The sequence below is a fragment of the Colobus angolensis genome, unplaced genomic scaffold (genome assembly GCF_000951035.1).
Source record: "Colobus angolensis palliatus isolate OR3802 unplaced genomic scaffold, Cang.pa_1.0 Scaffold1, whole genome shotgun sequence".
NCBI lineage: Eukaryota > Metazoa > Chordata > Mammalia > Primates > Cercopithecidae > Colobus > Colobus angolensis.
Window position 1 is genome coordinate 2,907,102 of NW_012110918.1, and position 10,256 is coordinate 2,917,357.

The following is a 10,256-nucleotide window of genomic DNA, read 5'->3' on the forward strand; positions in this document are numbered from 1 at the left end:
AAAAAAAAAAAAGAGGCAGTAGCAAAAAGAACACTATTATTTTTACCAGGAGATGTGAGTTTGATCTGCCTTGAATAAACCACTTAAGCTGCCTGAAGCTTAAATTTTCTCACAAGCGAAAATAACAAGAAGTTCTTCATAGTTTTATTGATGGGCTCAAAATAAAATCAAAAGAATGTATACTAACTGTTCCATACCTTTCAATGTAGAAATGCAATGTTATTTTTTTTTTTAATGTTTGGCAGAATGGTTAGAAAAGAATATGAAATGGAAAATAAAAAGCAACTGGGCACGGTGGCTCACGCCTGTAATCCCAGCACTTTGGGAGGCAGAAGCGGGTGGATTACTTGAGGCCAGGAGTTTGAGACCATCCTGACCAACGTGGTGAAGCCCCGCCTCTACTAAAAACACAAAATAAACTGGACGTGGTGGCGCATGCCGGTAATCCCAGATACTCGGGAAGCTGAAGCATGAGAATCAATTGAAACCGGGAGGCGGAGGTTGCAGTGAGCCAAGATCGTGCCACTGCACTCCAGCCTGGGCAACAAGAGTGAAATTCTGTCTCAAAACCAAAAAAAAATAAAAATTAAAAAAAATAAAAATTAAAAAAGAAACGGAAAAATATGTTTTAAAAAATTAACCAGGAGTGTAGGGTAATGATCTAATTTAAAGTTGAAACTGGCTCGGTATCAAAAAACAAACAAAAAAAGTATACCCTCCCACAACATATACCTTGTTTTATTCAGCTGGCACAGTGGCTTAAAAAAAAAAAAATCAAAATTCAAATGTACCTATCTTAACAGGTCCCAACATTCTTTTTTTAAAACACTTCTGTTACCCACTGGACACCTAAAAAAAGCATCTGGTATTGGAGTTTGCAAGTTTTTCAACAGTCTGGAACATGACAATTATTTAGGAATAAATGCTACATAAGATCACCAGAACCACTGTAGCAGTGAAGCCTTTCTTCTTACTGATCTCTAAGCTATTTGAGGGCAAGAGCCTTGTCTGATAATCTCTATACTTCTCATAGTGTCTAACACTGACTAGCTCTTGCACACAGTAGACTGGTATTTACAGAAATTCAGAAAAGGAAGATCTGATTGTGCTTTTTCTAAAGCAAATGACTTGTTTCTTCCTTATGGACACTATCATTCTATTAATTCCAAAGTGGAGGTTCAGGGACTGAATTTGGCCTGTGTATTTTGTTCTAGTTACATTGTATCGGCTCAAACAGTATTTTAAGATGACAGATTATTATCCAATTTCTAAATATTAAGGTATTTCACAGAGAAATCCATCTTCCTGGTTTCTCCCTCAAATTAGCGGCATCGACAAGGCTCGGCCTTCATTCCCAGTTGGCAAATATTATCTGAAGGTGAAGATCTGCTGCCTCCTTTTCCTGGGCAGGTGCTCAGAAGTTCAGGTTTTTGGCCAGCCGCAGTAGCTCACACCTGTAATCCCAGCACTTTGGGAGGCCGAGGTGTGTGGATCACTTTAGGTCAGGAGTTCGCGACCAGCCTGGTCAACATAGTGAAACGCCGTGTCTACTAAAAATAAAGTAAGAAAAAAATTAGCCAGGCATGGTGGCGCATGCCTGTAATCCCAGCTACTTGGGAGGCTGAGGCAGGAGAATCGCTTGAACCCGGGAGGCAGGGGTTGCAGTCAGCCGAGATCGCGCTGCTGCACTTCAGCCTGGGTGACAAGAGTGAAACTCCGTCTCAAAAAAAAAAGAAAAAAAGTTCAGGTTTTCATTACAATAGGCTTCTAGACAGGGCAGCATGGTGTGTGACGGCACCAGCTCCAGAACCTAGAATTGGTCTGCCTGGGTTTGCTTCTTGGCTTCACCACTTTTACTAGCCGTATGATCTTGGCGCCTGTGATTCAACTTTTTCTAGCACAAGTTTTCTTACCTGTAAAATAAGGATTATAGCAATAGCCATTGCATAGGGCTGAGGTGAGGATCAAATGGCTTAGTGTATGTAAGCACGGAGCCTGACACTGCAGAAACTACTCAACAAATATCAGCTAATGTTATCTGAGTGGCACTGGCGGTGGTTCAGTTTCCCACCCTTATGTAACTGATGTTTGTTGATGCTAGCTGCTAGAAAGCTCTTAATGAATTTATGGCTCCCCCTCAGCAAGCATACTGAACCTAAGACATACATACGTACCAACTTTATCACCTTTCTCCATCCTTGTTTTTTTGGAAAGCCCGTTGAACTCTTACAGTGCCTACTTGTCTTTACTTTTGTAGTTGTCTCCAGTAATGACTCCACCCCACCCCAATCTTACTAATTCTTCAAGACCCAATACAAACGTCAGCCTTCCTGTAAAACCTTCCCTTATGGCACCATTAAGAATGCATAGCTTCCTTCTCGGTGTTCCAGTAACACTCTCCCCTTGTATGGCCCTAACCACCATGCATGACTTGACTAATTCATTACGTACACCAACGCCTAAAGAACAGGGTACTGTGTTAGTCATCTACGTACTCTCACTTTCCTACCCCTTCTCCTGGCCAAAGCCCGGCACATAGCCATGATCCATAAACGATTTAACGACATAAATGGATTGGGAAACAGCAACAGAACGAAACTCTCTGATCCAGCCTGAATACTGAAGCAGCCTCACTCCCTGAGAAACCACTAAGATAAACGTTACTTAAACAGCATCCAAGAAAGGGCAAAAAGTAAAACGGAGCCCTAAGTCCCACGGAAGGAAGTGACCATCTGCTCTGGGGAGGGTCTGGGAAGCTATAGGCACTGGCGTACTCCGCAGCCCTGGCCGGGCCGACCTGGGGTCTCCCACTCGTGCAGGCCCAACCAGGGCTGGGCAGGCAATGGGGGGATGCACGCTCCAGCCCGCAGGCCCCCTGAGGCCTAAGCAGGCTCCGCGCCGTGACTCAGCCCCTGGCGCCCGCCAACAGCCAGCCGGCCTCTCCTCACCTTGGCTAGCTTCGCACACTCGGGTAGGCGCTGATCCACCGTGGCGCTGTAGTCCACCTCCATCTTGACGATGCGCCCGTCAGCCCGCTCCGAGCCGCCGTCCGCCATGGTCCCCGCCTGAGCGTCCCTTGCTGTACCCCCGCTTCGGCCACCACTCGTCACCCACACCGGAAGCCGCCCGCGCACCCGCTCAGGCAGTGCGTCGGGAGCCCACGCGAAGGACCCCTCGAGGTCCCCGGCGCTGGTCTCCACTCAGGCACTGCCGCGGACAGCCCTGGGGGGTGGGGCTTGAGGCACGCGGGGCGGTACTCGCCGCTCCATCCCGCAGCGTTAGGTTTTGTCTCCCGGAACATCAGACTTTTTATCTAAAATTTGCAATGAGAAAAGCGAGTGTAATAGAACAGACCATCTCATATATCCCTACACCCCTGCTTCGCAATATAATTTCTCAGGACCATGGCCAGTCGCTTAACTTTTCTTGGATCTCGGTTTTCTCATCCCTACATTAGGAGGCTAAAGTAAACCTTAAAGTAGAAAGTTCTAAGGTTTTATCTAGTTGAGAATCTTGGTGGCTTAATCTGTGGGATCTCTGAAAGCTCCTAAGAGAAGATGTGGAAGCAGCTCAGTCATTTAATAAGCAAAGTGGTTTCTTTGTTTGTTTGTTTTCGTTTTTACTATAATCTACTAAGTTGGTAAAAAGAAAAGTTAGAAAGATTTAATTGTGGGTTTTTTTTTTTTTTTTGAGACAGAGCCTCGCTCTGGCCCAGGTTGGAGTGTAGTGGCTTGATCTCGGCTCACTGCAAGCTCCGCCTCCTGGGTTCCCGCCATTCTCCTGCCTCAGCCTCCTGAGTAGCTGGGACTACAGGCGCCCCCCACCACGCCAGGATGGTCTCGGTCTCCTGACCTCGTGCTCCGTCTGCCTCGGCCTCCCAAAGTGCTGGGATTACCGGCGTGAGCCACCGCGCCCGACCAGAAAGACTATAGGACTTTCGTGAGCATCAAACGAGATGACATGTGAGATAATTTCAATTCTTAAGGGCCTTACATGTTTTATGTGTTATCATTCATACCATGCTGGTCCCTATAAAATAGCTTAAGATCTTAAAAAAGCTTAGGATCCTTGAAAATGGGAATGAGGTTGTGTTTGGTGTGGGCATATGGTCAACAGCAGCCTGGAAAGCAAACAGGAAAACGGGAAATCTTGGAATGGTTTATCTATTATGTTAGTGGTTCTCGATTTCATTAGTGCCGACATCACTTTATAGATGCTGAATAAATCTTTGTTTTAACTGCAATGAAAATCAGGGAAAATAACTATAAATGTAAAACCTGCAACTGCAACAGGTGTATTCTCTTGGTTCCTGAAGCATGGTAAGGGCTTATTGTTGATGACATTTTCCAAAATGGTGAGCAACAAGCCACTTGGTAAAACTTTTTTTTTAAATTTTAATTTTATAGTCCATCAGCTGGGTCTTACAGCTCATGCCTATAATCCCAGCACTTCGGGATGCTGAGGTGGGTGGATCACTTGAGGCCAATAGTTCAAGACCAGCCTGACCAACATGGCGAAACCCTGTCTCTGCTAAAAATGCAAAAATTAGGCAGTTGTCATGGCATGCGCCTGTAATCCCAGCTACTCAGCAGGCTGAGGCAGGAGAATTGCTTGAACCCAGGAGGTGGAGGTTGCAGTAAGCCAAGATTGTGCCACTGCACTCCAGCCTGGGCCACAGACAAGACCCTGTCTCAAAATAAATAAACAAACAAACAAACAAACTTTGTAATCCATGACCTGCTGAAATAAAGTTCTGACTACATCAACATATAATCTTCCATTGTTTTCCTCATAGAAGAATTCTTAGAAATTTTAGTTGATATTAAAAGTGAAAGAGAAGTAGCTTGTCATATATAAAATTGACTTAGAGTCTAGGCCTCAGACACAGAACAAAATGTCTGGTAGGTCATTCAAAAGTCTGATGGAATGTGAGACAATATTTTATTGTGTGAGCTTGTTGCATGGTAGGACGTTTAGCATTGCAATCACATGCTGGTGTCTCCCTCTTCCCTCCGTGATTGTGACAACGCAAATTCCCCTACGGGCTTCTAAAACACTCTAGAGGCTGGTATTGTTGAGACACACTAGGCTAAGATGGCTTTTCACTATATATTCCTTGTGACATTGGTCTGATGAGAGTAGACAATAGAGTCTGGAAGTGTAAATTTATTTTTAATTTAAAAAAAAAATCTTTTTTGAGACATAGTCTTGTTCTGTTGCCCAAGCTGGAGTGCAGTGGCGAGACCAGGGCTCACTGCAGCCCCGACCGCCTAAGCTCAAGTGATTCTTCTGCCTCAGCCTCCCAAGTAGCTGAGACTACTCAGCTATCGGTTTTTGTTTGTTTGTTTGTTTTTTGAGACGGAGTCACGCTCTGTCACCCAGGCTGGAGTACAGTGGTGCAATCTCGGCTCACTGCAACCTCTGCCTTCTGGATTCAAGTGATGCCCCTGCCTCAACCTCCTAAGTAGCTGGGATTACAGGCGTGCACCACCACACCTGATCAATTTTTGTATTTTTAGTAGAGTCTGGGTTCCACCATGTTGGCCAGGCTGGTCTCAAACTCCTGATCTCAAGTGATCCGCCTGCCTTGGTCTTCCAAAGTGCTGGGATTACAGGCTTGAGCCACTGCGCCCGGCCCTCAGCTATTGTTTTATTTTTTATTTAGTTAGTTATCTATTTTTGGCAGAGATGGGGGAGGTCTCACTGTGTTGCCCAGGCCAGTCTTGAACTCTTGGCCTCAAGCGAGCCTCCCTGCCTCTTCCAAAGTGCTAGGATTACAGGCATGAACCACAGCACCGAGCTGGAGGTCTAAATTTAGAGTGAAGAGTTTGAGAAGACAAAAAGTAACAAAGGTGTGATGGAGTAGACAGATTTATGATTTCCTGAACTCAAAAATTAAGGAAAGGGTCTAAGAAGGGGCAAATAAGAGGGGGAGAAAAGTAGTTGGCTCCCAAACCGAAATGAAGCCCTTCCTTGCTGAGCTTAGAGGCAAAAGAAAATGAAAGCAAGCTGAGATCCTAAGAAAACAAGAGATTAAAGTTAAATAAAGAAGGAACTCAGAAGTCTGAGCAATAGTCAGAAAAAAATAGGTGAGAGTACTGTATTACAGACAGATACCTTATATGAATTCTTTATTTGGGTGAGTCTGAGATTAAATCTGTGGCTTTGCAAGAAGGAAGTTTGTTTCAGAAGAGAAAAATTGGCAGTGTAGGAATATCTAAAAGGCAAGGGAGAAATGCTGATTGGGAAGAGGAGTTTATTTAGAATGAACAGGAATATTATGATACTCATTATTAGAAATAATGTGCCCCTATGCTATGTTAATTACTATGTCTGGTACTTTTTTTTTTTTTTTTGAGACGGAATCTCCCTCTGTGGCCCAGGCTGGAGTGCAGTGGCGCATTTGATCTCAACTCACTGCAAGCTCCGCCTCCTGGGTTCACGCCATTCTCCTGCCTCAGCTTCCCGAGTAGCTGGGACTACAGGCGCCCGCCACCACACCTGGCTAATTTTTGTTTTTGTATTTTTAGTAGAGACAGGGTTTCACCGTGTTAACCAGGATGGTCTCGATCTCCTGACCTCGTGATCTGCCCTCCTCGGCCTCCCAAAGTGCTGGGATTACAGGTGTTGGCCACCGAGCCCAGCCTGGTATTTTTTGTATAGTTGGCATTCCTGGCACATCCATCTTATTGGCTGTGCACATAAGTGTCCCAAAGATCCTGCCTTTGGGAAGTGAACATTCTTTTTCTTTTTTGAAACAGAGTCTTGCTCTCTCGCCCAGACTGGAGTGCAGTGGCATGACCTTGGCTCACTGCAGCCACTGCCTCCCGGGCTCAAGTGATTTTCCAGCCTCAGCCTCCCAAGTAGCTGGGACTATAGGTGTGCACCACCATGCCAGCTAATTTTTGTATTTTTTCAGTAGAGATGGGTTTTGCCATGTTGGCCAGGTTGGTCTCAAACTCCTGACCTTAGGTGACTTGCCCACCTCGGCCTCCCAAAGTGCTGGGATTACAGGCCTGAGCCACCATGCCCAGCCATGGAAAGTGAACGTTCTGTAATGGAGAGAAGACAGAAAATAAATATGTAAATATGTGTGTGGGTGGGGCAGGGGGTGTGAGAAGCATTTGGGAAATAGTCAGGGAAGGCATCACTAGTGAGCCAAGAACAGAAGTAAGGGAGCCAGGCTTGCAGGTATCTGGGGTTTGAAGATTCAGGCAGAGGGTGCTGCAGGTGAGAGAACTCTGAGATGACAGCAATCAGATCACATCTGGCCTGTTTGAAGAACAAGGAGGTCAGAGTGACAAGAGCAGAATGAGTGAGGGCGGACGTCGTAGGAGATGGGGCTTAGGGCCACTTGGCCATTATAGGGGTTGGTTGTTTTTGGTTTCTATTCTTTTAGAGAAGGAGGTCTCGCTATGTTGCCCAGGCTGGTGTTGAACTCCTGGGCTCAAGCGATCCTTCTGTCTTCATCTTCTAAGTAGCTGGCCTCGTAAGTAGCTGAGATTACAGGCACGAGCTATAGGGCTTGGGTTTTCGTTTTTTTGTTTTTGTTTTGAGATGGGGTCTCGCTCTGTCGCCCAGGCTGGAGTGCAGTGGCATAATCACAGCTCATTGCAGCCTCGACCTCCCAGGCTCAAGTGATCCTCCCACCTCAGCCTCCAGAGTAGCTGGGACTAAAGGCGCATCCACGACACCCAGCTAATTTTTTTTGCTTTTTGTAGGGACAGGGTCTCGCTGTGTTGCCCAGGCTGGTCTTGAACTTCTGGACTCAAGTAATCCTCCCACCTAAGGCTCCCAAAGTGTTGGGATTACAAGCGTGAGCCACATCACCTGGCCAGGACTTGGTTTTTAATCCTAGTGAGATGAGAGCTAATGGGGGTTTTGGGGAAGGGAGTGGCATGAGCTGACTCACATATGAAAACAATCATTCTTGCTGCTGTGTGGTGACTAGATTGGGCAGAAGTTAGGAGACTAGTTGAGAGGTTATTACAATAATCCAGAAGAAAAATGATGGTGATTTGAACTAAGGTTAAGGTCGTAGGCTGGGCGTGGTGGCTCATGCCTGTAATCCCAACACTTTGGGAGGCTAAGGCTGGTGGATCACCTGAGGCCAGGAGTTCGAGACCAGCCTGACCAACATGGTGAAACCTCGTCTCTACTAAAAATACAAAATTAGCCAGGCATGTTGGCACATGCCTGTAATCCCAGCTACTCAGGAGGCTAAGGCAGGAGAATAGCTTGAACCTGGGAGGTGGAGGTGGAGGTGGTGGATTCTGGATATCTACCGAAGACAGAGCCAAGATAGGATTTGCTGATGCATGTGAGAGAAGAGGGGTCAGACATGTCTGCAAGTTTTGTGGCCTGAGCATCTGGAAGGATGGAGTTGCCATTTACCAAAATGGAACAGATTAGGGAGAAGCAAGTCAAGAGGAAAAGAGGAGGAGCTCAGCCGGGCATGGTGGCTCACATCTGTAATCCCAGCACTGTGGGAGACTGAGATGGGTGGATCACTTGAGGTCAGGAGTTCAAGATCAGCCTGGCAACCATGGTGAAACCCCATCTCTATTAAAAATACAAAAATAGGCTGGGCGCGGTGGCTCAAGCCTGTAATCCCAGCACTTCAGGAGGCCGAGATGGGCGGATCATTAGGTCAGGAGATCGAGACCATCCTGGCCAACATAGTGAAACCCCGTCTCTACTAAAAAATACAAAAAGCTAGCTGGGCGAGGTGGTGGGCGCCTGTAGTCCCAGCTACTCGGGAGGCTGAGGCAGGAGAATGGCGTAAACCCGGGAGGCGGAGCTTGCAGTGAGCTGAGATCCGGCCACTGCACTCCAGCCTGGGCAACAGAGCGAGACTCTGTCAAAAAAAAAAAAAAAAAAAAAAAAAAAACCCGGGTCTCCTAAAAAAACAAAAAATTAGCCGGGGGCGGTGGCCCCGCCTGTTGTCCCAGCTACTCATAAGGCAGGAGAATCGCTTAAACCTGGGAGGTGGAGGTTGCAGTGAGCCGAGATTGCGCCACTGCATTCCATCCTGGGCAACAAAGCAGGACTCTGTCTCAAAAATAAATAAATAAATAAATACATTAATTAATTAAAAACAAAAGAGAGAGAGAAGGACATGTTTTGGATAAATTTGAGGTGACTGTTGGATATCCAAGTGACAAGAAGGCAAGTTGGTGTTCAAGTTTCAAGTTAAGGGGTGTCATTTGGGCCCAAGATTTGAATTTGGGCCAGATGCAGTGGTTCATGCCTATAATCCCAGCTAAGGCAGGAGGATCTCTTGAGGCCAGGAGTTCAAGACCAGCCTGGTCAACATGTCAAGACCCTGTTTCTACAAAATATGTTAAAACTTAGCTGGATGTAGTATGTCTGTTATCCCAGCTATTCAGGAGGCTGAGGTGGGAGGATCCTTTGAGCCCAGGAGTTTAAGGCTGCAGTGAGCTATAATCACGCCACTGTCCAGTGTGGCTAATTTTTGTATTTTTATTAGTAGAGATGGTGTTTCACCGTGTTGACCAGGCTGGTCTTGAACTCCTGAACTCAAGTGATCTGCCTGCCTTCGCCTCCCAAAGTGCTGGGATTACAGGTGTGAGCCACCACACAGGCCAATTTATTGCTATCTTACTTATTTAAAAAAGAAGCTATACCTTTGGCCATAGAACCCCCAGTTTTGTTTTTTTTTTTCTATGTGAAGCAATTTGTGAATTGTCAATTCACTTTTATTTTATGGGCATTTACTGCACAGCTATAAGCAATTCCACATCAAAGACATTCTCTCTGTATTTAACAGAGGCCTGATAGATGGGTGGGTCTACACATAAGAATTGCCTTGGGACTTCCTATGTGTCATTAAGAAAGAATTTAACATTAGCTTAGTAACCAAACAAGATCAAATATACAGGTATTTAAACACAAACACACACACAAACACTTAGACTTTGTTGGAATTATGCAAGTAATATTTAATAAAACAAAAATTAATTGTAGGCTGGGTGCAGTGGTTCACACCTATAAACCCAGCACTTTGGGAAGCCGAGGTGGGTGGATTGCTTGAGCTCAAAAGTTTCAGACCAGTGTGGATAACATGGCAGAACACCATCTCTACAAAAGAAATATAAAAATTATGGTGGCATGTGCCTGTAGTCCCGGCTACTTGGGAGGCTGAGGCCAGAAGATCACTTGAACCTGGGAGATGGAGGTTGCAATCAGTTGATATCGTGCTGCTGGGTGACAGAGCGAGACCCTGTCTCAAAAAA

General features: G+C 45.8%; 1 protein-coding gene across 3 annotated transcripts in view; it reads right to left on the reverse strand.

Annotated features, from left to right (window-relative positions):
- PSMD12 (proteasome (prosome, macropain) 26S subunit, non-ATPase, 12) overlaps positions 1-3,158 on the reverse strand; it is a 26,763-nt gene extending 23,605 nt beyond the window's left edge. Inside the window, exon 1 of one of the 3 annotated variants that reach the window (XM_011951573.1) lies at positions 2,949-3,136. In XM_011951573.1, the coding sequence (XP_011806963.1) occupies positions 2,949-3,056 (108 nt within the window). In that variant the 5' untranslated portion in view covers positions 3,057-3,136. Of the gene's footprint in view, positions 1-2,948 lie in introns of all 3 variants that reach the window. The other 2 variants (XM_011950862.1, XM_011952256.1) reach the window with 2 other exon arrangements.
- Positions 3,159-10,256: the final 7,098 nt, after the last annotated feature.